Here is a 19,973-nt window from a genome sequence, read left to right as displayed (position 1 = left end):
AATTCCTTCAAATGCATTGTAAAATACTTCTGGTATAGAACATTTTTAAATACGTTCAGTGTATGAACAACACAAATCTTTTTGTACTGAAATATTTTATTTGTATTTCTTTAATTAATGTTGAATTGTAAAAATACTTTTACGTAACAAAATTTAAAAATGTACAAATTGTGTCACATTTTAATACCTGTCAATTGCAGTGCGTTTTTGTGCAGAATGCATAAAACAAGATGATCTGTTATTAATGTACACATTTCTTAATTGTATGCTATAAATTTAAGTGTATGCAAAACTCTTCACACTAGAAGGAAAAAAAAAAGAAAAGGAAGATTTTTTGGCAAGTAACATTGTGAGTTACATGCTGCATTCTGTCCTTAGGTAGGTACCCTGTTGCAAGTGAGAGCAGAATCTACATCCCAGAATTTTTAGAGTAGACTTGGTATGAAAGCTTACTTGCAAAGGAGCCAACCTCAGTGGCATGGTTTGGATCACTTACAGTGACTGCTACACTCATTTATTAATATGACCTACAAGAAAGAAATACTACCTTGCACTTAGCTACATTTCTTCATGAAGTGGGCACTTAGGAAGGTCTTCTATGGCATGTTAGAATGACAAGTTCCAAAAGCATGAAAAAGATGTTTTGTGGCCAAATGTTGTCAGGCTAAACCAAAACATCAAGCAGTTTGGTTTGCTTTTGTACCGTGGCGTGAGCTGCTATGTTTATAGACGACACTGGAATATTGAGACGTTAAATTATGGAACGTATATGTAGATGATATGTGGCTGCCTAAAATGTTCCACAAAATATTCCAGCACTAGCTGCTAGGGGAGATGGGAAGAAGAAAGTGTCCGTGTTTCCCAAGACCGTTCTTGAAATATATGCCATGCAATTTAAGTGGCTGCCTTATTCTTTAAGGACATCAGCTTTGCGATGTTTCATTTGGGAACATCTAAACTTTTGAAGTTCTGAACACCATCAGATATCATAAGAAACTCAAAGGCCAAAATTCACCCTCACCAGAGTTTCATGGGGCCCAGATGAGTTGCTGGCACGTATGGTGCCTTGTGGCAGCTCCCCTGCAACCAGGGAGGAACAGTATTAAAAACCAGTACTTGGTCTCTCGGCATTTCATCGGACGCCATGTTGAGAACAGAATTGCACTGGCTCAGGGCAGGGTCAACAACGAATATAGATCTGGATGCTCTGGGTTGTGGCCACTCAGGTCTTGAAGGCTGATTTGCAGGCTCTGGGATCCAACCTCGTCTCTGGGCAACCCACTCCAGTGCTTCATGATCCTCACAGGGATTTTGCTTTTGATCCCTTACCTCCAGCCTGAACCTCTCTAGTTTCAGGAGGTGCCGCCGTCTCTCACCCTCCCACCAGGCAGTGCTGGGAAGAGCCCTGTCCCCATCCCCTTGATACCTTCCCCATAGGCACCGGGGTGTGCTGTGAGGTGCCCCGATGCCTCCTCTGCTCCGCTCCATGCTGAACCAGCCCCAGCCCCACAGACCCTCCTTGCCTCCCCTGAGCCCCTCTGCTCTGTCAACATGACGCCGGGACCCCATGTGGGATGTAGTGTCCTCATGAGGCCTGGTGGGTGCTGAGCAAAGGGGATCACCCTTGTGCCCTCCAGCTAGGGCAGAAAGAGAGCAGAAAACCCTGATGTCACCGAGTCCCCCCAGAACCGAGCGATGGGTTCTGTTGTCAGCGACGGATGGGCTGTGTCACCTAGCGATGGTGACCAGGCGACCCTCGCTGCTCCTATGCGGGCACTGAGTCCCACTGAGCTGGCTCATGCCCACACTCCAGCTGAGCAGCTTGTGAGGCTGGAGTGTTGAGCAAAGCCTTGGAGCTGGTGTCCTGAGTGGGGAGCTGTTGCTTGCAGCTCTCTGTGCGTGACCCCAGAGCCGTCAGCAGATTTTCCCCGGCCCTGCCAGCTTTAGGCAGCCGGGGCACCCAGGAGGCGCGCTCGAAGCAGCAGCGGTGAGCTGGGTGGGGAAACCTCACCCTGGGGAGCTGGGAGGGTTTCCTTCTTGAGGGACCTGGGCATTTCTTCCACCCCTCGCCGGGCCGCCCAGTGACCGTGGCCTCTCTTCCTTTTCCAGCACAACACCCGCTGCTGCAGCGCCAAAGGGAGGGAGCAGTTCATCACCCCCGGCTCCCCCCGCCCACCGCAGTGAGTGGAGAGCATGGCCATGGAGGTAGGCGACCGCTGTCCAGTATGCCTGGACAGCTGGGATGATGCTGCCTACGTGATGCTGTGCCTCCACCAATTCTGTTACGGGTGCATCCTGCGGTGGGCTCAGAGCAAGCCCGAGTGCCCCCTCTGCAAGAGGAGAGTGCAGTCCATCGTGCACTCGGTGCGGGCGGACGATAACTTTGAAGAGGTCGTCCTGAGACCATCTGGGTCGGCATCAGCGTCGACCGGCACCCGGCAGGCAAGAGGAGCGCCCAGGCAGCCAGCCACCCAGAGCCCCCCGCGCCCTGTAACACCCCAGCCGCGGGCGGTGGAGTCGGGGCCCAGGCCTCCAGTGGGCGGCCTCCAGCCCGACACCTGGGCCTCCCTTTTGGATGACCACCCAGCTCTCCTCCAGCGCTTTCTGCCCTGGCTGCAACAGCAGCTGGGGCTGATCTTTGCGGGGGAGCCTTCAACGGCAGCTGTGCTGGAGGACCTCATCCTCTCCGTTGTGGGCTTCTTTGGGCTGGACGAAGGGGTCCTGGTCCGGCTGCTGCAGGCCAGCCTCCACGATCGCGCGGCGACGTTCGTACGGCAGCTGATCAACGTCGCCGTGCAACGCTGCAGCAGGGAGGCCCACCGCCTGCTGGGCCTCCAGGACGGCCATGCCGTCGAGGAGCGGGAGGGCAGCCCTGCGGCTGCCCCTCGGCCTGCTGCCTCCCGAAGGGGGTCTCCTGCCCCTGGCCCAGGCCCCTCCGGCAGCCCTGCGGGAGCCGGCGAAGAGGAGCGCCCCGGCACCTCAAGCGCTGCTCTTCGTGGGGGTCCCAGCAGCCCCCCCGACGCCCCCGTTCCCACCCACGGGGAGCAGGAAGAGCCGCAGGAGGATGCGGGGGAGGCTGGGGCAGGTCCCTCCACTCCCAGCCGGGGCAGGGACCGCTCCCCTGGAGGGCCTCGGCGAGCCCCGAAGAGGAGGGCCGGCAGCTCCCCGGACTCTTGCCAGCCACCCAAGAGGCCACCCCACCGGCCAAACTAGGACCAGGCCCCAGGAGCTGCCGAAACCAGGGCCGGGCCAGCAGCTGGGGCGCGAGCCGGCCTGCAAGTCCATCAGGAGGCCCCAGATCTATCAATCAAAATAAACTGCCCGCAGGCAAGTGCGGCCCAGCTCCAGGCCTGCATCTCTGCAGCTGGTCCCCGGACAGAGGTTTCCAGCCGGGGGGTCTCCAGGGCCAGCCCGTGCCCCATCGCTCATCAGCCCAGGCCCGTCCTCCTCCTCACCGCACCCTCTGCCCCCACGCCGCGGGGCTCCGCTCTCCTACCAGCCTGCGCTGCCCGGTGCAGCCTCCCTACGGCGGCACCCAAATCCCTCCTCCTGCGCCGAGTCACCACTTGGTGCTGCTCTCTGCATCAACCTAGGGTCCTACCCTGCCAAGGCATCAGCCCCAAGAACTTCAGCAAGGGGAAGCGCAAAGCCCTGCACCTGGGGAGGGACAACCCCAGGCACCAGCACCTGCGGCAGGCTGCCTGGCTGGAAAGCAGAAAAAGCCCTGGAGGTCCTCCTGGGCACCTACTTTTTTGGAAGTAAAAAGCTTTACTTCAAGCTCAAGCTCTGAACACCCAGAGACGCTTACCAATCTCAGCTTTCATTACGAGGAAATGTTTTTGATCCTGGTGACTGCAGAGGAAAAGCTGAAAAGAAACAAAGAGGAGCAAAGCAGAGAGAGTAAGTAAACAAAACTCCAGGTTTCCCCACTTTCTGACTCTATAGCACCAAAAAACCCCGACAAACCAAAGCCAGGCACTTTGGCGACCAATTTTCTTGAATTCAATTGCAATTCTGCAAATTTTGCAACTTGCAATTTGCAAATTTTCCAAATTTCAGAGCAGAGGTTATGTTCAAAACACTAAGGCTATTAGAAGGCTATTAAAAGGCTTGGTCTTGTATGCAAGAGATCCTTGGTCTTGTACGCACTTCTAGGCTCGTTGTAATATTACCTACCTGGGCAATTACCTAAAGGCTATGTACCTCAGGTATCTCAGGGACATCTCAGATACCTCAGAGAAGTAGGACATGAACTTGACGTCGGGGCCAACACACAGGGCTGTTTACATTTCCCTGGGACTGCAGAACATTTCTGGAGAGTCTTACCTGCTCTTTAACTGACTGAATGCTTCGTGTGTTCTTTCTCTCTCCAGGATGTCCCCTGCCTCCCTGCCTTCAGGGAAAGTACACCAGAGCCTACCGACTCATTGGAACAAGGAACTTTGTTTCTGACCACGCAGAGATACAAATCTGGATACACGTGCAGCAAAATGCCCCTGTGTGAAACCTGGGGAGAAGAACTCAAAGGAGAAGTAACACAGTCACATTGCAAGCACTTCCCTCTTACTTTGACAGAGCGCCTTGGCAAATAAACCCCAAACCAAACCACGCCAAAACTCGACCATTAGTCGATATTGTAAGAAGAATACAAAGGCTTTGCTTAGACTGCCAATTCAGCATGCACTGGGTAAGATGGGGAACAACTGAGTTGTATGCATTTACAGCTAAATCCCAAGTTATTCATCAGTGTATGAATAATTATTTTCTCCAGCGTGCCTTGAGTTTGTCTAGATTTAAGAAAATGTTTCACTGTCCTGAGCAGCTCCTTCTTATGGAGTGTGTTATAAATTCCTGGGCACGTAGCCTTTGTGCATGTTTTGGAGAATCCTCAAGTCCAGTAATCAGAAGCAAGCGAGGTGGGACCGCCAGGATACTGCAGCCAAAAGCAGGTATCAAGCTTGTCATTCCAGGCGTAGGGCAGGTCAGGGCAGTATGGCTTCTGGACTGCAGCTGACTGTATGACTGTAGTCTCACTCAGAGAGACGCATACTCTTTCTTAGGAGTCACTCTTTCCTAATATTCCCTCCTTTTCTTCTCCATCTATATATTCTACGTTTTTCCTTTCATGTCCTCTGTTTAGCTTGTATTTAATGTTTCTGCCCCATAGACAGTACCTCACTCAAACAATTCTGAAACAAGGAATTGGTGGGCCTTCCTGTGCACATTCAAGTGTGAAAAGGGCGAACGTAAATTAATCCTGAAACAACTCTGCAGACCAAAACTCTTTCATGTAGCCTGGTTAGTCCTTTGTCTGTTTTAGAACAGGGAGTTTTACCTACTACAATTAAATCCACAAGATAAATAGAGGGAAATTAAACCATGATTTTTTCCCCCACTGTCGAATAGATGGGTTAGTTCTGCTGTATGCAGGTTCACTGTACGCAGCAGTAGTGTCTATCATGCCAATGCAGCTTCTCGGGTCTGTAGTTGTAATTATTTTAATAATAAGCCTATAAATTCTTTAACTTGGCAGATTGTTTGGGATCAACAGAGAAAGACTTTCTTTTTCATCTCTTGGAAAATAATGTTGCTGTCTGGCTGATGAGCACTAGCTCTCCTTTCCAGCATCTTCACACTACGCCAGACAAATTCGACAAGGTGCCAGATCACCCTGTTCCATCTCACCGTAAAGTTTTCAGTAACACTAGAAACACTGCTTCGTGTATCTTCACATCAGGAAGTACAGGTGAGGATGTGTACTAACAAAGTACAACTGCAGCTCTCTGAAAATTTAGCTGGTATAAATTTAGCAACAAAACAGGCGCACAAAAAGACAGAACTTGAATTTTTAAGCCATGATAGGGAGGAATTCCTTTAGTTAAAAGCATAGTACACTTTAAACCATTTTTGTCTTGGCATAACAAGGGCGTAATTCCAGTTAGTGACCTTTCCCATAGCTATTCCATGGCTGAACTTTATTTCTTAAACATAAGGCCAATAAAGTCAGTCTCTCACAGCTGCTCAGATTCCATAGTGACAGAATTTCACAGGTCTATACTAGAAAGAAATATGGCCAGTTCAAGTGCTTGGGCCTTGGGAGAAATTGTTCCTCTGAGACTGACCTGAATAATGAAGCTTCACCTTACTTCACTGGGAAGCAAAGGGGAATCCTTCCTCTAGTCAAGCCAAACAACTTTGTAAAAGTCTTTCCTATGGCAAATAGCAGCCGAGCGGCACAGTGGCTCTTCAGAAGCTTTCCCATTCTCGCTTTGTGGCGAGGGAACACTGTGTGCACGGTCGGTCTGCACTCGCCTGTGAAGGGTATGGACTTTCTCCCACAGACAAAGCAGATGAGAGGATTTAATAGCCTTACAGGCAGAAAGACTAAAGAAGCTGAGAGACTAAGGAGACGCACTCATGAGGGAAAGACTAAAAGACGGGACAAAGACTCGGAAGAAAAGACAATTCTCCCTCTACCTTCCAAACATAGTTCTGTTTGCAGCCAAATTATTAACGCAAGCAGTACATTTATAATTATTTGCTTTTCTCCCATTAACAGGTTTCCCAAAAGCCGCTATCATCACTCATCTAAGAGCTCTATCTGCCTGCTTAGCATTTACTCAGTGTGGTGCAGTTTCTCAGCATATGCTCTAGCTCACTCTTCCCTTGTACCACATGAGTGCTTCTCGGCATCAGTGGATGCACTGAATTAGGCAATCTTTGCCTTCTAGTGAATTTTCATTAACTTGAGGATGCTGTAACATTCTGCTGTTTGGTAAGTATCTCCGTTTGGTGAGGAACTCAAATATTATGTCTACCAATAGACTTTCGTCATTTTCTCATTTTTATCACCTTCTACGGCCTGCAAAGAATATCTAAGATACATGCCTAGTTTTTGAAGCTTAGAACAGATGCCAATCATTACATCGATCCACCATAACATGACTTGAGGTCTGTGTATTGCTCATACCACTGCGTATGTTCTGCAGGTTTAACTTAGAATCATATTTGTATCCTGTACCCGGAGTCTAAAAGGGCATTCACATAGGCATCTCAGAAGTCAGGCTTGATTTTTAGTGTCAGAAGGTACAAATGCATTGCGGAAGCTTTAACTAACCTTCAGAATAAGGTCAACTAAATCTGTGTTGGAGCTTTTTGAGTCACATATTTGAGTAACACCTACAGAATTGGATTCTTTATATTAAAGTGAAGGAAAGGAAGAACGACGGAGCCTCCCCTTTTGATTCTGAAAATGGGTGTTCTTTGTAGAGAGCTAGCAACCAGGTGTTTTTTCAGGTATGTCCTCCTGTCCTGTCCTTAGAGTCTTGCCCAGATGCTGGTTTTTGGTATGCTAAGTATACACCTGAACTGTTTTAAAAGCCATTTCAGTGCTTTGTTTCTTAGGGAACAGCATGGGCAGGCATGCTGGGCTACAGCAACTGATCCCAAGACTGCTGCTGCCTAGCCAAAACAAAAAAAGAATGGGAAAAGTAGTGTATAAAACGGTTTGAAGCTATCATTTGTCTTGGAGCAGAAAAAATAGGGTAACAACTTTCTTAGGTGGGGCCATTGAGATGGTGACTCTGCAGGGGCTGGGATTTGAATGACTAGACTTTTGAGGTGAATGAGGCTGAAGAGCTCTGAGAAGGCTTCAAGTCTTGCATGAGACACTACCTGGGTAAGGGAGGAACTGGCAAGCTAGGAGCAAGTGGACTAGAAGGGATTCAGAACTTGGAAGGCACTGGGCAGCTTTATGTGGGACAAACAGGACTCAGGCAAAAAGGAATTTTGGAAAGTATGGAAATAAGGACATTTGTAAACTCTTGGCTGACAACACTTAGAAAAAACTGTGAAAAAGGGATGGGGTGGCAGACATGAGAGGTCTAGGATGAGTTGGCTTTTGCAATAGAAAGCTCTGAAGGAACTTCAGGGCCACAGAAACGAAAAATTCAGCATGATGAGTTGACAAGAAACAGGAAAAGGGGAGCGAGACAGAAACAATACAGACTCTGAGCTCGTTTCCCTTCCACCGCTTCTCACACAAATAGAGAAACTGTGAGCTACCTTCTCCCCCATCCCAAGCTCTCTTTTTTCAGAGTTACACCAGTTACCATCTTGACGGAAAGAAAATGGCTGGGCTTTGACCTATTCCTAACAACTCGAGACAACTAAAAGGTTTGCTTCTACTGCTTCTGATACTCCAAGGTTTTAGTTACTACTCAGAAAAAGCAGCAAGGCTCCATTGCGCTAGTCACATTTAAGAGAAAGATCTTGCTCCAAATAGCTTACAATTTATTTAAATAGCTGAATTTATCATTAGTTGAATTCAGAGAATGACAACATTTTTTTTAACAATAGTGCTAGAAGATAAGATCGATTTTAAATGTTATTTTGAATTTTCTTGTCTGTTTTCATCACCTAGGAGCAACTTGTGTTTTGAAGAAGAAATTTTCTGCAAGCCAGTTTTGAATGACTGTAGAAAGTAATGATGTTACACTGTTTCTGTACATAGGAGAACTCTGTTGCTACCTCTGTAAGCAGCCCAGTGTAAGTTCTTGTTTGCAAATGCAGCTTTAAAGTATAGCAAATCTGTATTTTGTAAGTCATATAGATTTTACCATTTCTCAATGGTATAGTATTTTTAATGTTTGATAATTTTTTACCAGCGTATACAAAATATGGGTCTTGTGTTCCTTGTGGTTCTACTATAGCAATCGAGTTTGTATCAGCAAATGTAGTGGTTATGTAGAAACAAGCCTGACAGGATGGGACAGTTATGCCCAGACACTAACATAAATTCCTCTGTAAAGCCAAGCTTGTTAGCTTTTCATCTGAGTGACAGGCAAGTGGCAGGTCGGTAAGGAAATGGTATAAGCAGTAAAAGCTTTATCAGACTTAATGATCAAATGAGAGCATGAAACATTAAAGGATTAACCACCTGCACTGGACTGTTCCAAACTAGTTACTTATTAAGAGAAGGCTACTCTATTCAGTATTCAATGGCTGATAATTAATTTTTGTATGGCTTTGAAACTCCTGAATGAGGTTTTGTTTGTTTAAATTTTTTTCTGAAGAGGTGTTCCAAAGGCACATTTTGTTCCACGGCTGTGTATGTGATGATAAACTTACCTGTATAAAGCCGTAGCACTAATAGTGTGGTGCAAACTCTTGGTCGCCCCTGAAGTCCTGAAGAACCCGGCAGCTAAATGACGACCAGATTTAGGACAAAAGTAAGATGCCGCAAACACACTGCAACGCTTGTTTCTCAATGATGGTGGAAAAGGTTAGTTAATTTTCTTAATTTTATACTTGGGAGTTAGGAAGTTACTGAAGAGAGGCGACAAGAAGTATTCCTACCTACCACAGAAAACATCACGTACAAGCACAAGGTTCAAATAATCTCCAACTGCATTGGTCAGAGCTTGGCACAAGAACTAGCAGCAAGGGAACATCTGAGAGAACCCACCAGCTGGTTTGAACAGAGACTTGTTATTGTGTGGTCCAGATGTAGGAGAGGGGTCAAAGACAAAAAGGTATTAGAGGGAACAAGCCAGGAAAGCTGTTTGTTGGCCAGAACTCAAGTCTGTACAAACATTATGTCAGCAGTCCATGGATCAAAAAAACAAAGGAACAATTAGCTAGGCCAAACCAGTTGTGTAAAGGTCTCTCCTGCAGGAAAAGGCAGGAAGAACTTTCTTTACTTGGCTCAATAACAAGAATTGAACAGAGAAGATACTGATATTTAACTGGCAAGAAGAGGCAAAAACAGAAAGATGGCCTAGCTGAGTTGAGGAAGCTGAGGATGCCAACAGAAGCGGATCAGGGTAAAGACAGAGTCCTGTCAAGATCAGGTATCTTACCAAAGTATAATACATACAACCTCTAGTGTACCACACAGGTTCTTCCACAGTGAAAGAAACCAGTGCAGGCTAATAAGCCAGCCAGCTGCATTTCACCTAGACTCCTCGGGCTGTGGCATGCCAGAGCACAGCAGGGCTGGTGTTGCCCAGGGCTTGGGCTACCTGGATGAGGGACCTGTTGGAGTATGCTCTAGGTCATATCCAGGATGTCTGTCCTTACCTCCTTGCACAGAGCATCCCTAGGTCTCCCACTACAATTGGGAAAGAACGTGGATTTGGGAACTCAGCGGCACTCCTGGATTTCTGGATGTAGGCAGAGACTCCAGGCACTACCCTCTGACTAATATGTCTACAGGAAGCCTACCCAGCATCCATGTACCTATCAGAATTAAATTTTAAACACAGTATCCCATAGAAGGTAACAAACAAAACAGAATGTATGTCCAGGACATGTTTTTAAAGAGAGCCATTCAACGTTTAAAACAGAAATATTTTAGAATTCAAGGTAATGCAGGGAAGTCCTGCAGATCATTATGCCAGGGATGAAACAAGGTAAGCATAACCGTTTCTCCTATGCTTACAATCTCTGAAGTTCCTGAGATTTACTCTTAAGTCCTAGAGTCTCACCAGCTATTCTGAAGTAAGTAATAAAAACCTTTATTGCATCCTGCAGGGCAAGTGCTGAAGAAGGGGCAATATTAGGCATGAAGCAACTCTCCCAACCAGCCTGCCAGCTGGTTCCTAACTGCGTTTGACCACAAACATGTGATCAAACCATGCTGTTCCTTCAGGTTTACCATTAAAACTGCAAAAGAAACAAAGCTCATTAAGCAGAAGCAGGGCACTCTCCACTCCTGTTTTGAACAAGTGGAGTTTAGTCTGCATTCCAGCTGATCCTATTGTGGCAAATGATTTATCTGCCATAAAATGCAGTTCTGGATCAAATGAAATTGTCTGTTAATCCAGAGTTCGCAAAACAATTTTAGGTGAATATTTTTAACGGTGAAAAAGTTGAAACACTGATTCTGCTAAACTATTTCACTGTAATTCTTGGCAATTTTCCATTTTAAAATCACCTTAATATTATTTAGAAAACAAGTACCTTTTTACGATTTTTAAAGTTTAAAATAACACTGAAATGGAAACAAAATGCATTTACTTGGTTGGAAGAAACCGTTCCGGTGGACCTGAAATAATTCTGTTCTCTGCTGTCATTCAGCCATGGCAGTAACTTAACCACTCAATCGCAGCTACCTCTCCAAAAAAAGTGGGAGCTTTTCCATGGGTAGAGTCTTGACTACAGTCCTAGATATAGGGTGCTGAGCAGTCTGGCCCAATGCAGAACACATTTATGTTAGTAAGCATTTCAGTTGTTTGCCACAATAATGACATAATGGACTTGTAACAAGGACACGTTAACAACTACATTTTGACTGCAGATTTGATTACCATCTTTTCTGAATTTGGACTTAAGATTAAAAACTGCACCTAATCGAATGAGATATGTAAGGAGCTTTAAGTCAATCTGCTACTTTTTCACGTTCATGGCAGACAACGTGGCAGAGGTCTAAAACTTACTGCCAAGTATCATTATGTGTAGAACTGACCATAGCCTGTCACAAGTGTTTTCTAAGACATGATTTTATTTATGCAGAAAAATTCCTTTCTTAAGTTCAGAAAGGAATTTCCATTCTATGGGAAATGGCACTTACTTAAAACCTACTTGTTTATATTTTGAAGATAAAATAATTCTTCCAAACTTTGTACATCTCAGTTGTAGAATGTATAAGTTAAAATACAAAGAACTACAGAAACAAAGTTTTCACCTTACAAAAATCCTTCAACCTCAGACCAGCAGGAATTCTGATCATTTTCTGTGTGATTCTTACAAAACAAATACCCTTCTGTGAAGTATTTCAGTAAAAGTGGCAGCTTCGAAAGGAAAATTGTTCTGTTAGAAAATTTTAGATCAACTCTAGGTATTTAGACTCACTTTTTTCAGCTGCAGAATGTTTCTTTTTGGCTGTTCCCAGAAAGAAGAGGACAGAATTCACAAAGTGCGCATTGCTCTAGGAAACGGTATCAGACCTGCTGACTGGAAAGAATTTCTGATGAGGTTTGGCCCAATTAAAATATTTGAATTCCATGGATCCACAGAAGGAAATCTTAGTTTCTTGAACTAGACCAATAAAATAGGAGCTGTGGGCCGTGCTGGCATCTTCTCAAAGGTAAATGTAATCAAATCAACCACCAACCAATTAACCAGCCAACCAAAAAAAAGCAGATGAAAGACAGAAACTATGAGGAGCAGGAAAGTGCGCAAGGAAGAACCTGCTTACTACAGTCCAGATGTGGCACATTTCGGTTCACGGAAACAGAAACCTTATTCTTAGCCCCTTACTTGACTCTATTATCTGTGCATATATCATGAAGCTGGCATAAATACACAGGACAAGTCCACAGAAGCTGAAACTACTGCTTCGTGTATCCAACTTTTTCCCCAGAATGTAAAAAAACCAAACCTGACTGTTTAGAAGTGCTTGTCCAGAGGACTGATTAATGATAGCTTTTGTTGAAGTTTACTTATAATCCTGAAAACCCACAGATAATAAATGATGAGGCAGAAATTAGCTTCGATTTGACTTTCGGTATGAATCAGGAGATACATGTTCCAGAGCAAACTTACACAGATTTACTCTTTGACTGCAACTTCACTCATGAAAAGCAGTGTCACACTTTGTCTGATACAAGATAAGCAACACACAAAAAAAAATCAAAATTCTCAGCAAATGAAGGAGAAAAAAATACAAATCTCAAGATACCTGAACTATAAAATTTATATACATGACTACTGTTGAAACTCTCATTGGAGATACACATCTTCCACTCATAAAAATGCCTTGACAGTCTCAAATGCTTCTCCTACTTGTACAGACTCTTTGTGAATCATGAACATTATACTACAATAAAATACTGTTCAAATGATACTAAAGATTCAGATCAGTTAACATCAAAACCAGATTAATGACTTCCACATGATTTCTGCTTTTAATCTGAGATGCCGAAAATGCCTTCCCATGGCCATAATAACAACTCTGCAATGCTTTTGATCTTTGAGCAATCTTAACTGTGTGGATAGGGGATGAAGGCAGGAAAGCCTAAATCAAACCATTGAGCTGTAAGTTTCCACTTGGATCTAGCTGGAGTAATTTTTGAGATGTCTCTAAACTTAATTTGGATTTTTTGACAGAGAATCTTCTTGATTCGCATTCCAGTAATGTTAACCTGCTACTTAGAAAGGGATGGTAGTTTTAAAGCAAAACTGACTGATCAACAGCACTGTTTGGCTTTACTTTCTACGAACGGTTTTAATCTGACCATTCTCTAGAAGACTGGATTTCTTTTTATCGATAAAGGAGATGAACACTTCATCTGTGTACGTATACTTAGTGTTGCTTACCATGACATGAACACTTTTGGACCATTGCTTCTCAGAATACTGCCAGTACATTTCAGGCTGTTCCAAATCTTCCAAAGTCAATAGGGTGCTATCCATTAATTCAAAGCAATTTTTATCAGAAGAAGTGGAAAGTGAGTAAGACAGGTTTTTAAGTATGCATATGCACTTTTTTTATTTAGTTCCTACATTCTTTTGAGTTGCTGAAATATGGTGCCTGGAAACAAGAACTTATGAAGGATGGAAACGGAAGGTCTAAGAAAGCACCCATAGGTAAGGAAAAATATTTGTTACCTATTAACTAACAGATACCTCAATTCAGATGCTGATGTTTTGGGACAGGATTTAACTCCCTGTTCTGTGAGCCACAGGTTCTTGACATACGCTCAGAACTTGAAAATGACACAGGAAAAATATATTATCAATAGATCCAAACAGGGATCTATTGCTAATACACCCAATAACACAACCAAATATTTTTAATATACCCCAATATCCAAATCCACGATAATGTAAGAACTTCATCAATATTCTGGGCTCAGAATGATTTTATTCTCACCTGCAAAACCTTGTTCATATTCCTCAACAAATGAGATTTCGTAGTGCTGCTTTTTTTTCCAAATAAAATGGGCACAGGAATTCCAAGATACGCTGTGTTCTGAGACCAGATGTTTACAGCCCACTGTAAATATGGGGTTTGCATCCCCTTTTCATGGCCTGCAGGTAAACCTGGTCTTCTAGTTGCCCAAGTTACTCAGGATGCCCCATTTTCTGGATATGCTGGAAAGAACGGATCCTCAGAGAAGAAACTCCTGCATAATGTGTTGGTGAAAGAACAGGTGTATTTTAACACAGGAGACCTCCTAGTGATGGATGAGGATGGCTTCCTCTACTTCACTGACTGGCTGGGAGACACTTTCAGTTACAGTACAGAGCCAATAGTAAATCCAGGGAGCTTGGAAGAAATCATGCGTATGCAGGACTGGATGACACAGGTCAGCCTTGAACCTAGTGAATATCAATTTCATTTTAACAGAAACACTAAGGGTTGCAAGCAAAGTGCACCAAAAGTTCACACCAACACAGTAGAATTTTTCGAATTTCAGTCACATGACACTTCCATTTCTCTTAAGCTTGGGGTCTCAAATGAGATGGCACTATATCAGAAAAGGATTTTTCTGTGTACACGCTTCAGTTAAGAATAACAATTAAAAGTTGTGCTCCATCACATATAGCCATGTATAGAATAGATTTGTTAGCTAGTATCTACATTATTTTAAAAATTGTTTTCAACATGTGGAAAGGAGAAAACGTTGCCACTGTAGAAGTCACGGAGATCATTGGGATGATGGATTCTGTCCAAGAAGTTAATGTTTACAGTGTAAGCATAAAAAGTAAGACATTCCCTATAGTTTGAGAATATAAAATGAAATCAGTAATTTCCTATTCTATCCTTTCTGTTCTTGCATACTTATATGCAAGGAAATAAATGGTGTCAACTCAGCAATTCAGGCTTTCCTACAGTGCTTTAAAATTCCAGTTTCAATAAAATGCTGTAGTTAATAAACATGACATGCTGAATGTAATGAATGGCAGAAACATTGGGATGAATTAAAACTCGTAACAGAGACCTGAGAAGTACAAAGTTATAAACCAATGCTAAAACAGGGGGCATATTAAAAGATGACATGTCTGAAAACATCTGTCACTGTCGTGTAAGTACAGTCCTAGAAGATCCATATTTCTTCATAATTGGAATGTTCCCAATCACATGTGGTGCTTCATAAAAATATACAGTATCATGCTGAAAAACTGTAGGCAACTAAATTACAAGACGGGGTGGAAAATTGCTCAGAAGAGGTATCCATTGAATTAACAGCTTGAGGAAGGCAAACTTTCTTGTGGTGCTGAAGAGCTGTTCTATGTTTCCTTTGGATGAAGGCAAACAAAGTCTAGTATTAAAAGAAACTAGTCACATGAAGAAGCAGCTATTAAGAGACAAGCTACTACCTAGCACCGAGAGATGGGAGACACGAGTGATTCAAAGAAAGAGGATATAGGATAATGAAATTAACAAAAGGCCATAATCTGAATGGTTGATCAGCACGTGGCTGTCAAATACCAATATGCTCATTTGTGAGAGACAGCATCCTCAAGTGCATGCAAATAGAACTGTAATGTAACTTGGAAAGCATATCTCATTTTCGTCTACAGTTGGAGCTGACAAGAACTCCTCAAAGGGCTATTGCTCTCTCAGGCAGTGAATAGCACATAGAAACAAAACCTCAAGAGCTTAAGAATCACATCCATTCCTGGTTGTAGTGTTAACAAAATCAAGATAGCATAGTCTTTTGTATTTCTGAATCAACTTGAGTCTCAAATATTGCCAATACAGACTTCATAGCATATTACCCATTAAAGAACTGCAAGTTTATTTTCATGAAAAGGGAACAACCATATTTTATCTTCTCAGTGCCCTGGCCATGCCTCAAAGCTGCTCTTTCATTCTGGACAGATTTAACCGTGGCAGTTCATTTCTTCTAATTTAGATGTTTTCTCCGTTTGGAATTCTTACTTGTGTTTGAATAACGAGAAAGCAGGAACTATGTTCGTTACATCTTTTTTAAAAGGGTTTTGTTTCTGTCTTCACCTCAAACATAATTTGCTGCTTGTAATTTACTAAGAGGCACTTCCCCTATTTGCCATTCATCTGTCTGTCTGCAGAAAACATTCAGCACTGCTTATACGATGTGCAATAGCCACCAGACTTTATATAAACCAAGTACAGTCTCATCCATGTCTATGTCCATCTTTTGCACTAGTCGTTGTGGAAGTGCGTTCAGCTTTTTATTGAACTAATGGTCACTCTGATTTCATTAGGCCACTATGTTACCAATGTTAAGATTGAGCAAGGCAGGAAGAAAACCCAGCAGCCAGCTGCCAGTCATACAGAATTCCTAAGAAAAAGAGGCCAGTGACATTTTTTTAATTGAATAAAAACACTGAAAGCAACTTTCAGTCTTCCAATATAAAGTATCATGTATCTTTTCTGATATAAAGCATCATGGATCTTATACTCAATGATGTCTGAGAGGATAGGGCAGACATATTACAATATCAAAATATTTGCTCTGACCAGTCCTAAATCCCCCCAAATGTCATACAAGACTCACATACACTCTTACTTGTCATAATATTTTTCAATTTTTTTTTAGACTATGAAGGAAGAACAGGGATGGCAGCTATTGTGCTTAAACCTGACCAATCCTTTAATGGAGAAAGACTTTATAAGCATGTTGTAGAATTCCTTCCAACTTACGCCCAACCATGCTTTGTGAGAATCATGGTAAAACAATCAGTTGCCTCCTACCTGTATGTATCTTCTGTCTGACCTGAAAATTGGTCTCTAAAATCATGGAATGCCAGAATTCATTTACAAAGAGTTTCAAGAATTTAAACACAAAAGCTAGTACTAGCCTGAATCATTGTTGCTGTTATTATTAAGAAGTTAAGCAAATATTTGATGAATTAAACTTGTGTTTTGCTTTAAGGATCCATTCATACCTAAAAATCCTAGATGTGAAAATAACTTGGCAAACTTGTTTCAAAACTCTGCATCTTATAACTAGTGTGTTCTTCTAGCCAATGGAAGACTAAGCAGACGCACAAGGGTAATATTACACGTAAGAGTGTCCTCTTATAAAAGGATTACATGATCCATTTAAAACCTTTTCCTAATATGGTTGTTCTTGAAGTGATTGTTATTCACTGTTATCGACAAAGCATCAAAGAAATATCTAGTTCTTTGCAAAAGACAGAAAGATAAATAATTTACAGTGAAGGTCTCATAATCTGAGAACTAAAATGTACCCACATGCTTCAGAGTATAAAAGCAGAACTGAGATACAATTCTTTTTAAACAGGCACCTTAAAAGTGCAAGGAATACACCCCTCGTGTACTCCCCACAGGACGACCTTCTGCAACAGGACAGGAGAGCATCATCTGCAAAGAGCAGGAAAGGGCCCCACATTACATCTTCTGAAAGTTTGAGCAGAACGTTTTGTGCTGTTAGGGGATGCTGAGAGGCATTCGGCAGTTTTGCCTCTCCCTAAATATTGACAAATTGCCTGAAAGGCACAAATTTGATTGAGAACAAGATGGGAACCTAACACAGTAAGCACACAGAGAGTGTATACATTTAGAGAGAAGTGTAATTTTTAGCGAGTTTAAAGAATTGAGGAAAGCTGTTTTTTCACTAATAGGTTACTGTACTAAGTAAATGTATCTTCAAATGCAGTTAGCATAGGTTAGCTACAGTGCCTCAGGATAGCAGTGCCCTCTTCTCGGAAAAAATCTTTGGAACAGACTTGTCTTTATGGTTCCATTAGATGGAGAAAATCCATATGGAGCTCTAGGGTCTATATATGTGGAACCCATTAAACCTGTTTGCATTTATGTGTTCTCTGACTAAAGCTTTTTTAAGCTAGCTTACTACCAAAGATACTACCAGTACTAACTGATGAACATCTACACATGTGTAAATTCTTATTAAAGCAGATAAAACCAATCTTAGAAAAAAACCCCTCAAAATTATAAAAAACATATTGTTCCTTTAAAAACCGTCTTAGGGGAGGATAATAGGATGAATGCTGAACTCACAATTTTCTAAGTGGACAGATAATTCAGTCCCTTCTGAAAAAAAACAGATGTGTCTTGAGAAAGAGTTCATCCTAATCAAGAGTGACAAACAAAAATATGAAATTCTCATGCAAAATTGGATTTAAGATCAAATCAATCTTGAAAATTTTTCAGCAGTCCATAGGTAGGCTCTTTCTAATATAACTTGCAACCATGGTTGACTGATTTTGTGAGAACCAGACAGGCTGAGAGTTGTTCTTCTCAACCTCCCTGACTTGCCTCTAGAAGAAGAGCAGAGGCCCAGGGACAATGATGCAAAGAACCAGGGTACTCCGAGTCCCTGAGATAGTAGGTTTTTCACTTGACTTTTGCTAACTTTATTTCTTGTTTGCAGAAGGACATTAGGAAGAGGTTTCTAAGAGCATGCAGGGAGTGATTTCAGTTTTGCATTATTTGTGCTCTGGTTTGGTTTGAGGATTTTAGGGGTTTTGTGGTTTCGGGTTTTTTTTTTTCCAAAACTCATCTTTCCATGTAGAAAAATCTGACTTTATTAAAATAACATCAAGGGATCATTTAAACAGAAAATCTCAGCAATCTGTATTCATAATACACATTGAAAATATTTAGAACCTGTCTTTATTGAACTTTTAATCTTATCATTGCAACTTTTTAAATAATTACCAAGACAAATTCATGCTAGCTATTCAGTTTGAAGCAATCCCACCTGGTAATGACTGAACATTATTACCATCTGGCAGCTATTCGGTGCCTGCGTGAAATGACTTGGTGGTCTAAGCGTGGATCCTGTCCTAAGTGCTGCCAAAAGAGAGAAGGAGCTGGCAAACTTATTAGCAATCTCAGCTCAGAAGCCAAAGACTAAATGATCTGGGAGCTGTGGAAATGGAGTAGCAGTGTGAAGAGGAAATCAGGCATGTTACAGATCAAGACGGAAAAACAAGAACTGAAAAGTGGCCTGTTTCAGCAAGAGAAGTGAAAGAAAATGTTGGCTACATTGAAAACACCGTACAAGTAATAACAGTGCTTGAGAACAGTGTGTTTTGAGCTTTTCCCTTCATGTAAGCCACCTTTTAAATGAGATTATTTTATATACCACTTCCGCTCTCGTACACGGACTATCGTGTGTAGACCAACTTGTTCATGAATTGGCATTTCAATAACTGCTGTACAGCAAATGCTTACACAGAAAAATAACACAGGAAGGCGTTTAGCATATTTGTATTTAATGTCTTAAATGAAGTTTAACAGCTGGAAATGAGAGGAGAGCCAGTACCATAAAATCAGCCAGCTCTCTGCAGAGCATCGCCAAGTGTCTCACGAACTAGAGATTTTGTGATCAGCTGCACCAATGAAAGTTAAAGAACATTCTTATTCTGAAAAAGAAACTTCCAAGCTCGCATGTGGCTTTGATAGAGAAATGAGTAAGAAATAAATGCTGCACTTAGACTGAGATTTCACTGTAACTGTGAATCAGATCATTCTGTCTAACTGAAGACATTCTATAGTAAAATGCTATGATTCATTTTACTCAGTAATTGCATCCAGTTTTCACTGACACAGGCTGAAATGGAACATTGCATTTTACTTGAATTACTTCTTTGTTAGGATGTTATGCAAATCACTGCAACTTTCAAGCATCAGAAAATGCATCTGGTGAATGAAGGATTTAATCCAGAAATTGTAGCTGAACCTCTGTATTTCATGCATCAGCCTGCACATTCCGATATTCCTTGGTCAAGAGAGCTATACAAGAATGTGGTTTCCGGCAAAATACGTTTATGAAGCATACAAATAAAACTACAATACAGAAAGTAAATGTCAAATATACTCCTGCAATATTTTCAACAAAAGCCAGTATGCACTATTTGTTCTAAAAACACAAGATAATTTGTTCTAAAACCACAAGATAATAAAATTAGTTTTAATGTGATAGAATTTACCTCTTCGTAAGACAGAGCCACAATAGTTACGTGCATTGTGTAAGCTGCGCTGCATCTGT

General features: G+C 42.4%; 1 protein-coding gene across 1 annotated transcript in view; it reads left to right on the top strand.

Moving 5' to 3' along the window:
- The window catches only part of LOC104253130 (long-chain fatty acid transport protein 6), a gene marked incomplete at its 5' end in the record, with an annotated part of 40,586 nt that extends 20,830 nt beyond the window's left edge, over positions 1-19,756 (top strand). Inside the window, 8 exon segments of the mRNA XM_059834017.1 lie at positions 6,682-6,713; positions 8,423-8,547; positions 11,894-12,088; positions 13,500-13,590; positions 14,041-14,239; positions 14,614-14,711; positions 16,533-16,663; positions 19,580-19,756. Of these exon segments, the coding sequence (XP_059690000.1) occupies positions 6,682-6,713; positions 8,423-8,547; positions 11,894-12,088; positions 13,500-13,590; positions 14,041-14,239; positions 14,614-14,711; positions 16,533-16,663; positions 19,580-19,756 (1,048 nt within the window).
- Between the last annotated feature and the right edge of the window lie 217 nt (positions 19,757-19,973).

The sequence above is a fragment of the Gavia stellata genome, chromosome Z, assembly GCF_030936135.1.
Source record: "Gavia stellata isolate bGavSte3 chromosome Z, bGavSte3.hap2, whole genome shotgun sequence".
NCBI classification, from domain to species: Eukaryota; Metazoa; Chordata; class Aves; order Gaviiformes; family Gaviidae; genus Gavia; species Gavia stellata.
The sequence above is the reverse complement of the archived record's forward strand: the minus strand, read 5'-3'. Positions and strand labels throughout refer to the sequence as shown.